Below are 18,206 nucleotides of genomic sequence, written 5' to 3' on the forward strand. Positions count from 1 at the left end.
CGGCGATCTTTTTCTTCTTTTATGACAATTTCATAGTGAAGACCACTAAGATATATAATTTGACTGGCAGACAGAAAAGAAAACATGTTCCTTAAAAATGTTCCTTTTTTCCAGTGCGATACATAATCTGACAGAACTCCCACTACCCCAGATGACACATAATTAATTATAATCTCACATTGTTTTACTCACAAACTGGTTTACCCGATGTGAAATGCGGGCCATTACAATTTGTTAAAATCCATTTTTACCCTTTGACATGAATCAAAATCAAATTACTAGGTTCTACATCCCAGAACAATACCACTTCACCCTGTGTTTATAACAAATGATAATAGTATAATAAAACATAAAATCAAAGTAAACGACGGGACGCAAACTGGTACGAGCCGTAGTATTTGTTTCGGATGTGTGGCTGAGAGAGTCGAAATCGGATTGTGTGAATCTATACGTAAGCATCTTTTTTAGAGGTCTGTTTGACTATTGTACCTTAATTAGCTTAACTGTGGTGCGCATTTTCCAAACCGACCTGAGTCCTTAACTGTGCTGATATGGATGTCGAGGGTGCCGTCTGTGTGCACAGAGGCTCTGGAAGAGTTAGACATGAGTCGTCCGTCGGGGGCGATCCAGTGGATGATGGGGTCCGGGTCCCCCCGAGCCTTACACCGCAGCGTCACGCTCTGACCCTCCAGGGCTCGCAACTCCTGAAACAACAACAGCGAACTGATATAGCGACCACATTTGGGCTTTTACAACTTTGTTCCCTGTAAACGTAATCGACTATTGATCGTAGTCGTAACGTTGAATTAGCGCGTCGGCGGGGGCATCGATACGGCGGCAAACATGCGTGAACGATAAACGTCGGCCCTGATGTAAAAGAGGCGTGAGATATGGCCATTTGTTGCTCTGCTCTGCCTCGATCGGATCGTTTTATTTGGATGGTTCGCTAGGCCTCGTAGCTGTGCTGGCAGATCTATCACAATCCGGCAAATAGCTTATTACAATTTCATCTACAAGCCGAGCACATGCATAAAGTAGTGAGTTTTGAAATGTGAGAAAGCGACACAAATATATGCTTATTGGTCTGAATGTGTATACTGTTTAGTACTGTAGATTCTTGTACTGCAGTATTATTAGGAGTTGTAGAAACGTTAAAAAGTATATCATGAGAATACTAGGCAATGATATTTGCTTTGGTTTTGCATAAGTACATCCATTCTTAAACAGTTTAGAGTAGTCTGTATGACATCCGCCAAAGACAACAATGATTACGTTTTGTGTTATTCAGATAAACAACTTAAGCTGAATCTTGTTTTCAGTAAATGTATTTTACAAAATCCCATTACCTGAGCAGCCCAAGAAAGTCCGGTGAGCTTTAAAAGTCTGCCGAGTGTGATATTTGATGTGAAGCTACAGCGGATTAATCGAGAGTTTTGGGGGTCACACCTGAGAGTGCCTGGTGATGAGAGGAGGCTCACACAGAAACTCCTCTTCTGACACGGTCCAGAAATACCGTCCGGCGAGGTGTTGAGGCGATGCACAGGTTTCGAGGTCATCCTCCCGCCGCAACCTCCGGAGCCAGAGCAGCTCGCAATTACACCGCAGCGGATTTCCGCCGAAGCTTAACGCAAAGGAAGTAGGACCCATGATCCCAGATGTGGCCAGGACCCCCGCTCTTTAGAAATAGCAGAAATGGGGGACTCTCCTTACAAGCTGCTCTTTACACTTGGATTTTCTTTGGTAAAACATGAAAGGCTTGACTTTGGGTTTTGTATTCATGAATTCCAGTTCATACATGATAAAGGAAGCAGTAACTCAGGACCTTCTTAAAAGTCAAATGTCTAGGCTTGAAGTATTCACTTACCTCTGGAAAATGGGGTCCGGGGGCAGCTTCTGGAGCTTGTTGGATGTCACATCCAACCTTTTGAGCTTCTGTAGACCAGAGAAGGTTCCTTCAGGGATGTAGCTGAGCATATTGTGGTCCAGGTTAAGAGTGTGAAGGCTAGACATTCTTTGGATGGCAACCCAGGGGAGGCTTTCCAGGTTATTGTAGGAGAGGTCCAGCTCCTCCAGGGCAGTCAGGTCGTTGAAGGCGCCGTTTTGAACGTGTGTTAGTTGATTGTTGTTGAGAATGAGGTGGTGCAACTTGGACATGCCGCTGAAGGTGTCGTTGGTGATGCGTGTCAGTCTGTTACTGTCCAGGTGGAGCGCCCGCAGGTTCTCCAGGTCTTTAAAGGCATGTGGCACTATAGTTCCGATGGTGTTGCGGGAGAGCGTCAGATCCACCAGCTTGGTCATGTTGGCAAAGTCCTTGCGCTTGACGCTGGTGACAAAGTTATCCCCGAGGCGCATTTCCACCGTGTGCCGGTCGATATTGGGGGGTACGAAGAGCAGTCCCTTTTTGTCGCACAAAGTTGCCAAATTGGGGTTGAGCACCTGGCACACACAACGCTTGGGGCACACTTGAACCTTGTGGGCCTTGGCAGCCGCACAGAGGACCATCAGATAAAGCAGGAGGGCCTCCATTGGACTTGTCATTCACGTGGTTACGCCTGCAACGATAAGGTCGAAAGAGACACAGATTGAAGGAAATGGTTTATTGAGCCGAGACTCCGCAGCGCTGTCATCGCTATTAAACATTCATTTGTCTTGCTAGGGGAATTCACTCCTTTCAAGACAGACATTCTTTTTGAGCCTGAAGCGCTTTACAACTGGATTGTAAATAGAATCATGGGCTCAGCACTGTGTCCAAATTGTAAGCAGGGGGTCAGCAAACAATCAACGCGGTGAAAATTACACGTGGAACTAATTAGTCACCTGCCGACTTGACAGAGCCGCATGACGGCCTGGTGTTGTATGGGTGTTTGAGCTGTTTCGTGCCATGTATTTAAGAAAAAAACCTTTACAATCCCCACCAGTCGGTTTTCAGACCTAACAAGACATACATGTTCAATGAACATTCTAATATGTGTTCCCGTATAGATGTATTCCTTACAATATGTTCTTTCTATTTTGTAGTATGACGCATGTTTTTGTTCCACTGTCTGAAATCAATTTCATATAGCTTCCATACCATTTTTTCCCCCAGGAACTTCATGTCAGTATCTATGGTCTATGACTCTATGTAACTTGAATTATTCCCTTGATGATGTCAACACTGGTTCATTCTCAAAACACATCTGTTGTTCCATCACTTAATCATCTGATTCTCTGGTAAGCATTTTTTTTCATGTATTTTTCATTCTGTCCAATAAATATTGATTCTGACCTGCTCCAGATGAGAGTAGAGGCCGACTAATATTCGGGCAGGCTGATATTAGGCACCGATATATGGGACGGATATCAGTATCGTCATATTATGTAGTCGAATATAAGCACAACACTGAGCATCAGCCGAGCCGAGCCTTTTTTTTCCCTCCCCTGTCTTCTGTCTCTGACGCCACCCAGCCCGCGCCTTTTGATTGGATCCCCAACCCGAGGCAAAACCTCTGAAGCTGGAAGTCCCCACTCTGCACTGTTTGCTATCATAGACTTAAGCGAAAGTTAGGGACGTCGCGGATATACAGGGAGTCTCAAAAAAATGCACTCACTCTTTTTATGTGTTGCAGATATCCTGAATTACTGAAGCCATGGCAGGAAATCAACTTAGTTTCGAAGAGAGAAAGTTTGTCCTGAAATGCTATTGGAAGACCGAAAATGCTACTGAAGTGCAACGCCGGTTCACAAGTGAATTCGCAAAACCGCCACCCATTGCACGCATCAGAGACAAATTTGAAGCAGATGGAACCGTACAGAATACCAACAATAAACGTTCAGGACGACCACGGACATCTACGTCCCCCTGGAAAAGAACTGCTGGTGCAGGAAACACTCCTTCAATCACCACAGAAATCATTTCGCCAAACTGCTCGGGAAACCCACATCTCAAAATATACTGTAGCGTCAACCGCATCATGAAGCGTCTACATTGGAAATGCTACATTCCAAGGCGGTGTCATGCTCTCAACGAAGACGATCCTGACCGGAGAGTCGAATTTTGTGAATGGTACCTGGCAAAATGTGCAGAAGATGTCGAGTTTGCACACAAAATTGTGTGGAGCGATGAAGCAACCTTCAAATTAAACGGTACCATTAACCGCCATAATTGCACGTACTGGTGTCCTGCAAATCCTCACGTAACAATTGAACGCCATGTAAACGTACCAGGGGTAACAGTGTGGTGTGGGATATCCACATTGGGCATCATAGGACCTTTCTTTTTCAACGAAACTGTCAATGGTGAGATCTACCTCAACATGCTTCAGGAATTTGTTGGTCCACAGATTACAGAGATGTTTGGTGATGACGGCAAGATTTACTTTCAGCAAGATGGAGCACCTCCCCACTACCATCGCGATGTACGAGCTTACCTCAATGCAGTGTTACCTGACAGATGGATTGGACGAAGGGGCCCCACTGAATACCCTGCGCCTTCCCCAGACCTAACACCCATGGACTTTTTTTGTGGGGATACTTAAAAGACCACGTTTATGGCAACAAACCAAGGACAATTGATGCATTGAAATTGGAAATTGAAAGACAATGTCGTGATATTCCTAATGACATGTTTCGCGACGTTTACGAATCCCTTGGTGCGCGTTATCAGCGTTGTCTGGACAATAATGGTCATCACTTTGAACATTTGCGAACATGGTTCTTCAATTACATTTGTCTCATGTATTCGATGCTATTTCACTTTACTCTATGTTCATAAATAAAGGTTTTCTCGTCATTCTAAGAGTGAGTTCATTTTTTGGAGACACCCTGTATATCATATTTGCAATACTTTTCACAGTCGCAATTCTCTCCAACACTTTTGTGACCACCCTCGACTGAAATGTCGAGTAAATGTCGTCAACGTGCAGTGAAACAGCGGTGGTGTGCCTCATTCTGACTCTTCTGTGGAATCTGACTCGAATTTTCTCATGCTTCTCAGTGTCCCGACTGTAGCCTGTATAACGTGTTTATTAAAAGATATTGAATGGAGTGCTTAAAATAAAAAAAACGATGGTTGTCTATAATGAGTTTATTAAGACCTTTACGCAAACGTCACTAACACTGGAGGTGAATCAATGTAGCTAAACGCTATAATATTCATGAGTGCCAGGGGCGATTTTAGGTTCATAGCTTTGGGGGTGCTAAGCACTCAGAGTGTCTTATCGCTCTCCCTTTCCACCAACAACCACATACAAACATCTTTTAGTCATTAAACATATTTTTTCAGTCATTTTAAATAATAAATAATAAAATGATAAATAACTAATCGACCTTCATATTCTCAAACACAAGCTGTTTCTTACCAAGAAGACTAGAATTCAGTACCATAAAGACTATCAATTAATATGTTTTTAATGGTGAATAGTTTATAGATAATCCTTCAAAATATGATGATAATGTGGTCAATGGATGAAGAGAAAACACGAAATTATCGGAATACATCTTTACACAGTGCTAGGAATCAAATAGAATGAACCATTTCAAGGCAGAGGAGTGTTTCCGATTCTTCGTTGTTCACATTTTTGTTTTGTTTAACTTTTTCCATTTTTTTTATCTTGCATTTTCATCCTATTTAGGATAATTCTGTCCTATATTAAGGAAAAGAGTTTTAAAAAGGCTCTAATGTTTTTGGGTGCTCGGATTGAATTTGGGGGCGCTTGAGCCCCCCAAAAAAACGTCTAGTTAAGCCCATGTTCACGACCACGACTAATATTACACAAGTAGGCTTTAAATAGCGTACTATAGTAGGGGGGGGGGGGATTTTGTAAGGTTTATTGTTCTATATTCTTTATCAATTATCCATTATATTATTATTATTATTATTATTATTATCCGTTATCGGTCAAATCATAATACGCTACAAAGCCAAGGAGCCGAGACATTTGCTCTCAGTCAAGAGGCTGAGCCAAGGTCCTAGCCACAGAGCCAAGCAGCGATCAGTGCAAATGCACCGTTCCCGGAGGTACTGCAATACCGGGCCGATGCGTGGAGTGGACAGAGCAAGCTGCAAAAATCGATTGGAACTAAATGTCCTTCATTGAAGCACACAGTCCAAAAATCACAGCCGCTTTGTAATGCATCTTTATAGTGTTCTATAATAACTTTTTTGTATTTCATGTTTATTGTACATAGCTGACCACTAATGACTAACCAGGGTACCGTTGTGACTGAGACCCTGGTTTTATTGGATTTCTTCATGTAAACCACCACACTTATTAGTCATGTGAAAGTGAAAGATTAGTCATGTTACTTGTGTTGAAATTCTAATGTATTTATTGTAATCCAGCTTAGGGCGCCCGCTCCGAGACTGGTTGGTCACTGGTTCAAGCCTCGGCTGATTCATACTTAAGACTTACAACATTGGTACTCATTTTTTCTTTTGGCATTATCAAAACTTTCTTACGCCAATTTTTAAGCTTTTATGGCAAATGTATATCGGCTTCAAATATCAGTTATCAGCCTCTTCTTAATACAAATAATCTGTGTCTGTATCGGCCCTGAAAAACCCCTATCAGTTTATCCATAGTCTGGGGTCTAGTTCCAAGCTTTTTGTTTAGTATTGTTATCTTATCGAATTGTGATGTTGTAGTGACAGGTAGATTAAGCTGGTTAAGACTTTGATGAAGACCCAGTTACCATTTAGTTGTTAGTTGAACCAGATATAAGGCACCAGTGTTGCTTTGGAATCAAGTCCAGTCGTTTAACCTGTCAAAATATCAGATAGGACTGAAGTCCTATTTCAACGGTGACCTGGCAAGGTGGTCAACAGCATGCATCCCCGAAAATATCACATACATATTTGTACAGGGGCAGCACGGCGGCGCAGTGGTTAGCGCGTGTGCAGCAAAGTTCTGAGGTCATGAGATCGAACCTCCTGCATGGATTTTGCATGTTCTGCCCGTGCTTGCATGGATTTCCTCCGGGCGCTCCGGTTTCCTCCCACATTCCAAAAACATGCATGTCAGGTTAATTGGCCAGTCCAAATTGTCCTTAGGTGTGAATGGGCGAGCGAGTTGTCTGTCTCTGTGTGCCCTGCGACTGGCTGGCAACCGGTTCAGGGTGTCCCCTGCCCACTGCCCGAAGATAGCTGGGATGGGCTCCAGCACCCCCGCAATCCTACTGAGGATAAGCGGTGCAGATAATGGATAGATGGATGGATATTTGTATAGAAAATGATTTAAAGGCCAGACATTTTGCAGGCGGTAACAAGATGTACCTCGCCTATCACTTTAAGTCAGTAGGGATGGGCTTCAGCACACTCGCGACCCCACTGAGAGTAAGCAGTATAGAAGATGGATGAATGAATTAAAAACACAGGCGCTGGCCAATGGATTTCTGTCGTCTGCCCCCAAATGAAAGAGGATGTGTAAGTTTCAGCTCTGTTTGCAAAGTGTGCTAAGGGGTCGGAGCAGTATAACTAAACTGCCTTTTATCCAGTTAGGACAGAATTAATGAACAGTAAGACTGAATGTGGTGCAGTGTTTTTTGGTTGTCCGGACTAGAAAGCCTTCATGCAACAAAACAAACCAACAAAAAGATTAAAAGCTGATAGTTTTTCAAATTTAGACTACAATGGCGTTGAAGGCATTTGCAACAAAAAAATTCAACTGCAGAATGTCAACTGGAGAAAAAACAATATCACAATTTTTTTTTTGTAGTTTCACATGTCTTTCCTCACATATAGCCAGAATGTGAGTGTTACACAGAATCCAGAGAAGTAGGAATCGAGGTGTACAATGTGCACATGTAGTGACACGATAAAGGCAACTGAATCAGGCAATTATCATCACAGTGACATAAAACAGTTTGATTGCTTTCAATGCTTTCAGGAATAAGACAATTTATTTATTTACTTTAAAGTTCTAACATGGTTCTTGGTCTTACTCTTTCATACAGCCAACCTGTCTGTAAAACACCCGATGGTTTTCAACTTAAACACGCCAATCACAATGTGTGAAAGGGGCTTTTGTATCACATTCCTTTATTTCTGTTTGCCAGTATTCCCTTTGTTGCAGTTTCTGTCAGAATTGGATTAGAGACTCACAAGCAGAGCTGGGATTTTTCAACATGTCTTTTCACACAAAACCCAGTGAAGCGGGTCATTAACATGGTCAGGAAAGTGTACAGAGACGCCTTTAAGCACGTTTGTTCCTCTTTTTCTGTGTTGCCACTGCTTCAGAAGCCCGACCTAAGCCACCAATTCTGTATTTCATTAGAAAAATACAGCAGTGATGGCCAGTTTAAAGAGAGGTTTATGTCTTTAGTCAGGGATAGCAAATCCCATTTTTTGATGTTGTTGTCACAACTATCCTTTACATCAAATTATGCCACAGAGTTGTTTCTTTCACGTCAGTGCACATAACATTTTGCTAAACAGGGCAGCGCTTAAAAACCCTGATTTTCCTGTAGTTGTACACATCCCACCTCAGTTGGGTCTCTGACGCTACCAATTTTATGCAACACGTTTCATATGAAAAGGGGTTTAGTCGATCGTCAGTTTGAACTGGGTTTATGTTTAGGTCGATCTGGAAATGCTGATCCTGCCTATCTGATTTGCTAATGCCGCTGCTTTTATGGCTATTTACTCAGGGATGAAAGTCTGAAGTGTCCATCCTTGGGCCGGATCAGAATTAGATGGTTATCTCTTGGGATCATGCAGCCAAAAGGATGAGATGATTGGACCCAGCGGCTCTGCGACGATGTGCTCTGCCTTACCATTGATTTTTTTTTCTCTCTCATCCTACCCTTACTCATGACACAGTTGAGAGGGAGGATAACGAGAGATCCATTTGATGAATGCTGAGACTTGGTCAGGAGGGATGCCGCTTAGAGTGGAAATGCTATAGGAATTGTCCAGAACTGGGATTTTGAGTGTTCTTATATCTGAGCAAAGTGAGGACCAATCCAATCAAGCGCAGAGAACAAGAGATCCCCTTCCCATAACTGCTGTAAAAATCCACAGATCTAACCTTTAAGTACAGACAAGAAAAGGTGTGATTTAGGGTTACGACTGGGTGGTTTGCTGGTAATGCCTCCATTGTCAGCACTGCATCTCGAATGCATGAATAATAGTCTGGCCTCAGCACGTTGCCCCGCCAACTGAATGCTGCCATGATTTGGAAAGCCAACATGTGTCTAATAACCCCGATTGTTGCCGTAGGAAGAAAACATGAGACGGGATGGAGATTTTCCCGCGGACTGAGGGGAGGGGGTCAACAGCCGCGGTTATGCTCTGACAGGTGAGGAGACTGTAGAACACAAGGAGGTCAGGTTTGAAATGCGCCATGAGGATGACGAGAGAGAAATGGTATTGTCGCAGCGAGCCTGCTGAGGATGACATATTTTGTGAGTACTACTGATCAGTGAGAAGACACCCTTGCCGAGTCCCACACAGAAATTATCATGACGTGCGAATGTTGAGACATGCTGTTGTGGAGCTGAAAAGAAAATGCCCGTAATGTCTTTCCGTCTATGTTACAATATATTCATGAATTTCTCTGTGGATCATACCAGACACACAATTACGTCAAAGTGCACAAGGAAAAGACAAGGGGTAGATTTTGGTAGAGTTACTGAGTCGACTCCTTCATGTCCTTGTGAGTGAAAGCAAACGTCTTCAAAATTTGACACATGACACAGAAGAGTGTTGTGAAACAACCCTTCCCAAAGATGACAAGTATACCAAAAAAACGAGGCTACAAAATGGTGAAAAGTAGCTCAATCTGATCTCAGACTCTCTGGAGGCTGTAACTGTACCCCATTCAAAAGTGAACTGTCAATCAAATACTACTTCTGCGTTCTGGAAAAAAATGTCTTCACATAACTGCATTTTAAAAGCAGATGTATAGCCACTGAAATATTCTATTCGTTGTAATTCCTCCCACTTGATCTTCGCAGCACTTTTGCACTCAATGAGGCTCTGTTAAGCAGAAACCTCATTACACAAGTAACATCTTGATATCTATTTAAATAAAAAAAAAACACAAAGCATTCACAAATGCTTTAATCCAATCTGATGCCATAACAGATTTGCTCTCCTGCCTGTGATTTCACCTGACGATTGCGAATAAAGCATTTCAGAAGCGATAAGTGTTTCTGGCAGAAAAATTAAGAAAACTCATTACGCTAAATTGTCAGCGGAGAGTCATCCTGGAGGGACCAAAGTAGACTTACAGTATTGCATCTGCCAAGACTTTACACAGCGAGGATCATGTTTGAGTTGAGGGGCAGAGGGTGACACTCAAAAAGATCTGAGGTATCGAAATTTGTGCCAATCTGATGTTTATATATCCATATCAAAGTCTGATTGATTGAATGTTTGTTGTGAGGAGATTGTAAGGCTCAAAACTTCATAATTGGGAGGCTATTAGGAGGATTTGAGGTACGAGTATGGAACCCCCCTGCCCCTAGAGGGCGGCAACTGGGAGAACTGCACACCTGCATACAAGCTATCCGCACACGTCTCTCATTATCCCTGGCCTTTATATTGACTGCTCAGACAGCACAGGCTGTCGGTTCTTTGTCATTGTTACCTCAGGTGGGTTTCTTGTTTTTTGTTTCTGGATTGGAGTTTTTGTTAGATGTTTGAGGTTGCTGCCTTTGTTTCCTGCTTCCCTGCATATGGGTCCACTTGCAGAACGTAACCGGTTCACTGTAATGAGGATTTTTCATACTAGAAGTTCAGGTGATTAGTTGTCTTGAGCGAGGTTTAAAGTGATGCGGGTAGGGATGGTATAATTGTTTATGGTAATGCAGACCTGGGTTATAGATTAGGTTACTCCGTTTTTAGGAGCAATTTTTAAGGAGGATTTGCTGTGTTAATATTCATGCAGATGAGGCTTACAGGTTTATGTTTGTAGGGATATAATTGAAGGCTGATGTCTACATTGACACGGATGAGATCTTTTTAACAAGGATCAAAGGAGGATATGCTCTTGTCAGCATAGTGATGCTGATGAAGGTAAATTGTTGCTAACGAAGACGCAGAATGTGAAACAGTTCTACGAGTTGTACCACACAGGGCTTACTGACAAGGCCTCCGTTGATGTGCAGCGAGGCAGAGACGACCTACAACTTCCAGGCGCCAATTGCGCCCAACACGTGATATTGATTCTCTGTGCCAAGATTGAGGCCTTTTCACGCTCTCTCTTCCTCCCTCCCCCTCTGCCCATTTCTGTGGAATACTCGGCCGAACGTGACGCGAATGGTTGCCACCATCATCCCCTACCCCGCCAAAACAGGACAAGAGATATCCACTGTCGTATCCTACTAATTTGCATGTAATTACCAGGCGCTCCGATGGGATTTGCATAACAGGTTGCACTCATCAGGTACACGAACAAATAAGCAGATAATCAATCAGCGTGCTCATCAATCACGCTCTTCATCTTTTAAATGTCACGCCGAAGCCAGAAAATCATTATCCTGCATATTGGGTGCGCTTGTTTCGCCACAGGAAAAGATAAGCACTGACCGTCATCTCCTGCCCAGTCAATCACGTGTTGCTTTTCTACCTCCCCGCTTGTCTTTGCGCCCCCGGAGTACACAACAGACTGACAGCGCACGCCCACACGTGCGCTCCAGTGGGTGGATTGCTGCCTAATAGAAGCAGCCTGCCACACTATCCCTCCCCAAGTACATCTCTGGAAACGGACGACTGCAGCGCATACAGTAGCTGAGGATATCTTTGCTTTCCCAGGGGCGGCCTTCTCCGAGAACGACAAAGAACAGAATAGCGTGTCTCGCCTTACGACCGGAGAGGGGGCACAAGGGGAATGTTTTGCTAATGGTGCAACTTGTGTCGAGATAGCATCAGCAAGCTTGCTTCCGGTCAAAGAATCGCAAGAAGCCACAAGGCTAGACGATCATTTGCGTTTGAAGGATCATCGATTATTCTTTGGTCTGGGTTGTCTTATTTTCTTTCCCCCCTTATCCACTGAGAAAATGGTTGCCTTTGACTTTTGCATTGGATGTTGAAAATTATTTTTTGTCAGGCCTGACCTAACTAAAATTTGATGTGTAGTCAACATTGATTGTATTTTTTTCTCAAAAATGCATATTAAAAATATAATTGAGGTAAGCATATTGGAATTGCCTGCGGCAAATGTTCCAAATAATTTAATGGGTCCTCTTTTGACCATGCATTGCACTGGGGTCTTATGCTCAAATTTGTATGTGCAGACCTCACACCTTAGGGCCTAAGGCTTAGGCTAATCGCTTAAGACTATCTTTAAGACTGAAATTACAGCCTTTGCTGGCTATTTTATAGGAATGGAAAACATCTACAGTTTTTGTGATTCGAGGTTTGAACACCTCATTCACTCATTCACCAGGTTTGTGAATTTCCCTGCGGGGATGAATAAAGTATCGATCCATCTATCTATCTATCTATCTATCTATCTATCTATCTATCTATCTATCTATCTATCTATCTATCTATCTATCTATCTATCTATCTATCTATCTATCTATCTATCTATCTATCTATCTATCTATCTATCTATCTATCTATCTATCTATCTATCTATCTATCTATCTATCTATCTATCTATCTATCTATCTATCTATCTATCTACCACATAAATGGATAATCACGAAGGATCGTCTTCATTCCATGATTTTACAATCAGGTCTTTTATGGCTCTGATTGCAACAGAATATAAGGTTTAAATTCTTTTCAGTTTTCTATGTGCTTTCCACCTTGAATATTCTTTAAGATATTTTCTCAGGACTATATTTCCATGATATGCTGACCTTTGGTTATTTAGATTGTATTAGGGTTAAAATGCTCGGATTTAGCCCGATTATCAATATGTGTGCGCCCCACTCCACATGGGTATCAGTCGGGGTAATCCTTTAGAGGTACCAGAAATCATGCCATTGCTGACTCTTAAATGTCTTCATTGAAAGCTTGCGTGTACGCCACCGTAGCAAAACGATTGAAGCTGCAAATGTCCCCAGCACATCAGTTTATAAAAGTGAGCCAGCATAGATTCCATGACGCCTGCCTCGTTAACACTTCACTATGCGTTGACGCGCTTCCAAACGCGATAACTCTTGGGCGACAGCAGCGACGCCATGGCAACGCCGAGAAAACGTCACATTGAGGGTAGCGTGAAGAAGAGGAGGTGCGATGCAATCAGGGGAGGGGGGCTGCTTTTCAAGATCGCCTAATGACATTTATAACAAAGAATCTCCAGAGGAGAGAGAGAGAGTGCAATTTAGTCACAGATAACAAATGCGGGTACTGCTTTAAAGCTCCAGGACATTGTCAGGGTGCTATTACTTGCTAATGGTGAGAGACAGCCTTTGACACTAATGCTGTTGATGCTACCGCTGCATCAATTCCTTATTGTTAGCTGACCAAGACTGCAGGTATGGTTTTGATCACTCTTGGCAGGATTAACAAATAAAAAGTTGTCAACCGAGCAAACCGTGACACGTTACAAGGGAAATGTCTTTATATTTGTTAAAGGCTAATCCTTTAGAAGGTGATATCCGCCTGTGTAAAGGATCTGGGTTCTTTTATATATATTCTTTTTTCTTTCCTGCATGCCTGCGTCAGATCAGTGGGTGGTGTAATTGTGACCTGTGCAGTCATTTGAGATGGTTTTGGATTAAGGGCTATAGAAATAAATGTGACTTTAATTGACTGGAAATCAACTCCCTCCATTGAAATGAATGGGAATGTAACTAATGTTTCCACCATTTTTAAAACCTCAGCACAATGGTTTTTTTTCTTCAGAAATGAACTTTGTTTCTCACTTAATAATCTTAATGCCAGATGTTTCCAACCACTACAGACTTGAACACCTCACAGTTTTTAAGGGGCAGCTTATGTAGACAACAATGACTGCAGTTTTTCCTTAGGCCATAGGTGGCAGCCAAGAGTAAACTGACAAGCTCTTCTTTTGCCAGGAAAATCAAACCGACTTGAAGATGCATTCCCGCATGAATCGATTTCAAATGAAATCCAGTGTATTGCTGCTCACACCCACAACAGGGCCTACAAAAGTCCCAAAACAAAAATATTACATACTCCGAATAAAACTCTCCTGCATGGTGCTTTAAATAAATACAAAAAGCTCAGTTAGCGATTTATTTCCCTTTTGTAACCAATTAACTGACCAATTTAACAGAGCAAGACAATCTTATGAGCACATAACCTTTCTCTGCATCCTGAGCTGCAGGCAAATGATTAATTATTGCAAAAATTGAGAAAATGACGGCTGTGTTATCTCTGTTGTTGAGCCTATTATCCTGCATCATCGGTGCACATAAAGATAATTATCACAACATAATTGGCCCTACTTCAGTTTATAATAAAGAGTTTTAGTTGTGACTGTTTAATTCAAAGATATATTAATTATATATGAATTTAGGCACAAAATATTTTTAATTGATGTATCATTCGTGCTTGGTTGAAATGTGATTTGATTTTTATTCTCAGGGCGGCAGTAGCTCAGGAGGTAGAGCGCTTGTCTTAGGATCAAGGGATCCCAGTTCGAATCCCGGCCCGCCCGTGTTACATGTCGAAGTGTCCTTGGGTAAGACACTGAACCCCTAATACCCCCAATAAGCAGGTTAGCATCTTACATGGCTGCAATACAAGGCTGCTATTGGGAAATGTGGAGCACATTGTAAAGCGCTTTGGGATGTCATTGACTTGAAAAGCGCTATATAAATGCAGATCATTTATTATAGAATAATAGTGGGTAAGAATCTTCAACACAGTCCATAGCTTTTCTCTCTACTAGTTTGTTTGCAATGATATGTTGCAGCAAAAAACAAAACAATCCTCTGATTTTTTTGTCTTTTGCATCTCAGGTGGAGGACGGGATCTCATATGCAATTTTGTTGGCAGCCGCAATTTCCTCTGTTTGACTGGATGTCAAGGTATTGTCCCGCGTGTGTTTGTGCGTGTGCTTATGCGCACGTCATACTAAGCAGACCCCGGTGCATCTAAAGAAGTGCTGTTCATCAGCATTTACAATCCTCCCCTGCCATTATGCAAGTGTTTCCCCGCGCACGGCATCTGAGCGGAAAATAGCAAAAGTCGGGTTTGGATGGCGAGGAGCAAACCGTCTCACAACGCTCCCGCTTTTTCCCCCCCCGACGTCTCGCTGTCTAGAACAAGCAGGAGACTGCGCTCATCTGCATTCCGCCGCCGCACTCGCGCGATCGCACCCCTGATGTGAGGGGAGGGGAGCTTATGACCTGGGATTTTCTCTCACAGAAACCTTGAAAAGCACTTCGGAATATCAATATGAGCTACGGCACTTTCGTTGGCCCGTTTAATTCCTCGCAGGCGCGCCGCATGGAAGGTTTTATGTATAGAGGGAGTGAAAGAGAAATAAGTTCAATCCCTTCCCACGTTGCGCACAGACAAAACCCTCGTAACAGTTCCTTTGTCGCGTTTTGCGGCGAAACCAGGACGCGATAAATTGAAAGTAAAAACAACATATGTTTCCTATAATTGGGTTTTCTTTTACAGTATTCCCTCCCAAGTTTGCGATCAGTCCGTTCCATAACCCCCCATATTAGATGACTGGTGAGCGCGTCCTCCTCAAAGTTAAGAGGTCCTGGGTACGATTACAGGTACAGTGGAACCTCGGTTCTCGACCATAATCCGTTCCAGAACCCTGTTCGAAAACCGATTTGGTCGATCACGGAAAATCGATTTTCCCATTAAAAGTAATGTAAAATCGTTTTAATCCGTTCCAACACCCTGAATGTTTAACATGAACGTAAACATGAAGCTAACCCAGGCTAATCGTACGTTCGCGTTTTCGTAATCTTCCGTACGAAAGATTACGCTAACATGAACGTGTAAAAATAAAAAAATCAGGTCGTTTACACGTCATTTAGCACAAGTGGCTAGCGCTTCATTGGAAAGGGAGCTACCTTCCAACACCCTGAATGTTTTACGTAAACAAAGCTAACCCAGGCTAATCGTATGTTCGCGTTATCGTAATCTTCCGTACCAAAGATTACGCTAACATGAACGTGTAAAAATAAAAAAAGGATTATGAATAGGATTTCTTACCTTTGTGGTGGACGGTGGGGAGAGAAAAATCCTCAAAAGTTTTTCAACCTCTTCCAAAACTTGCGGCAGTTGCTTGCTTATAGCGCTAACTTCCTTAGCCGCATCACTCGATTTCACAGCCTCCTTATTCTTTACTATCGTACTGATAGTAGATTTAGCCATGCTGTATTCACTAGCAAGATCCGAAATTCGTACACCTCTTTCATATTTAGCTATTATATCTTTCTTAAAGGCAATAGTTGGACGAACAACTTGTCTTTTTTCACCTGTCCTGCTTTCACCGACCTTCTTCGGAGACATAATTAAGGGCTAAAAAACCCGTACGCCGCTCAGCATCGCACCCCAGCGTACCGGCGTTCAAACTCCCGATTTTTTGACCGAGCAACGAAGCAAGAATTTTCCGAAATTTTTGTTCGAACACCGATTTGTCCGAACTGAGAGGCGTTCGAAAACCGAGGCTCCACTGTACTGGCCTTGTTGTTTGGAGTTTGCATGTTCTCCCTGTGCCTACTTTTGTTTTTTCAGGGCACTCTGCTTTCCTCCCACATTGCAAAAACATGACTCCAAATTGTCCCTTGGTATGAGTGCGTGTATGAATGGTTGTTCCCTGCCCACTGCCCGATGTTTAAGTGAGATGGGCTCCAACTAACCCCACTCTAGTGAGGATAAGCGGTTCAGGATATGAGTTAATGAATGTACTATGCAATATATAACTTAACAGGAGGACATGTTACACAATGAATCCATGTTTTTGATGCCGCAAAGCACTGTGGAGTTGTATACCATGCAAACTCCGGCTTACGCACTAAAAAAGGGACATTTGCTATTGAGTTTCTGTCCCCACAACAAAAATTTCACAGTTGCATCCATCTGTATATAGTGTAAATCCATTCTTTTGGTAAGCTACATATGAGCATAACTTAAAACAGACGGGACGCAGCAATAGAGCGAGGAGCAAACAAGCATGCTACACAGTCAAATAACTGGTGTCCTTTTTGTAGATATGTTACTTTAACATTTTGTAGATAAGGAACATAAATTAACTGAGTGAGCATTTACACTTTACACTTTAACTGTTAAATTAAAACTACCGTAAATTCCGGACTTTAAGCCGCTACTTTTCCCCCAAACGTTCAACCCTGCGGCTTATTCAGTGATGCGGCCAATTTATGTAATTTTTCGAACAGCCGCCAGCGGCGCTCGAGTACAAAAGGTAAGATTTAGACCGCTGGAATATATGTGCCGAGGAAGACTGCAACTTGTTAGCTTGTGCACAAATTCAATTAGCGTAGAAATATCCTCACCATGCAAATTGCAAAAAGAAAGGCACATGACGCAGCTTTCAAACTAGATGTATTCGAGCAGTCCGATAAAGAAGGAAACAGCTACTGCACGTAAACTTTACTTTGCGAGCGTGTTGCTAGCGTGTTTTTGAATAAGGGAGCGTGGGACGACATCTGTATGACATAGTCTCTTTCCCATATTGGGGAAGACGACTTTGATGATGTCAGTTATAAGGAGGAAAATGAGGACCGTTTATACCGTGATTACTACAAGTAGGGTATGTTTTTTTAACAGAGCCGTTTACTGTGTTGCGAGTGTATTGCTAGTAGCGTTTTGCTACCCTTCACAGGCACGGTTTGGGATGAAAGTTATAATATTATCATTAAAGCTTTGAAAACTCTCTCGGTGTACCGTCTTTCTTTGTAAATATGTGTAACCATGTATAATATGTATTTGCAACTGTATATTTTTGTAATGTGTTTATTTTAGAGACTTATTCTGATATGTTTTCCACGGGCGAATCAAAAAGAAGGGGCGAAAACAACGGGGGCTGACGGGAAGTGGAGTAAAGGTGAGACGTGTTTGTGGACGCAGCGGACAATAGTGGATATATATTTTTCCCACCCTTACCTTTGGAAATATACTTTTTTTTCCTTGGATTATTTTCAACAGGACCAGGACTCTGCGGGTCTGCATCAAACCTTAAGTACCGGTATCATTTTCCGTTCATTTTGCCGGCTGTGATTTTTGGACTGTGTACTTTAATGAAGGACATTTAGTTTCAATCGCTGGACTTTAAAGTCGGGTTTGGGTTAATTTTGTGTTTATGTGGGCGCATGCG

The 18,206-nt window shown here is 42.5% G+C and overlaps 1 protein-coding gene and 1 long non-coding RNA gene across 2 annotated transcripts in view; both read right to left on the reverse strand.

Annotated features, from left to right (window-relative positions):
- Nucleotides 1-18,206, reverse strand: part of LOC148346107 (uncharacterized) — a 255,697-nt gene that overhangs the window by 103,520 nt on the left and 133,971 nt on the right. The window lies entirely within an intron of this gene.
- lrfn5b (leucine rich repeat and fibronectin type III domain containing 5b) overlaps nucleotides 1-18,206 on the reverse strand; it is a 40,216-nt gene that overhangs the window by 13,913 nt on the left and 8,097 nt on the right. Inside the window, exons 2-4 of the mRNA XM_088325109.1 lie at nucleotides 1,865-2,552; nucleotides 1,447-1,675; nucleotides 530-704 (exon numbers count right to left, since the gene is read on the reverse strand). Coding sequence (XP_088181235.1) covers nucleotides 530-704; nucleotides 1,447-1,675; nucleotides 1,865-2,538 — 1,078 coding nt within the window. The 5' untranslated portion in view covers nucleotides 2,539-2,552. The remainder of the gene's footprint in view (nucleotides 1-529; nucleotides 705-1,446; nucleotides 1,676-1,864; nucleotides 2,553-18,206) is intronic.

The sequence above is a fragment of the Urocampus carinirostris genome, chromosome 20 (genome assembly GCF_059441175.1).
Source record: "Urocampus carinirostris isolate Australia breed hairy pipefish chromosome 20, RoL_Ucar_1.0, whole genome shotgun sequence".
Taxonomy (NCBI): domain Eukaryota; kingdom Metazoa; phylum Chordata; class Actinopteri; order Syngnathiformes; family Syngnathidae; genus Urocampus; species Urocampus carinirostris.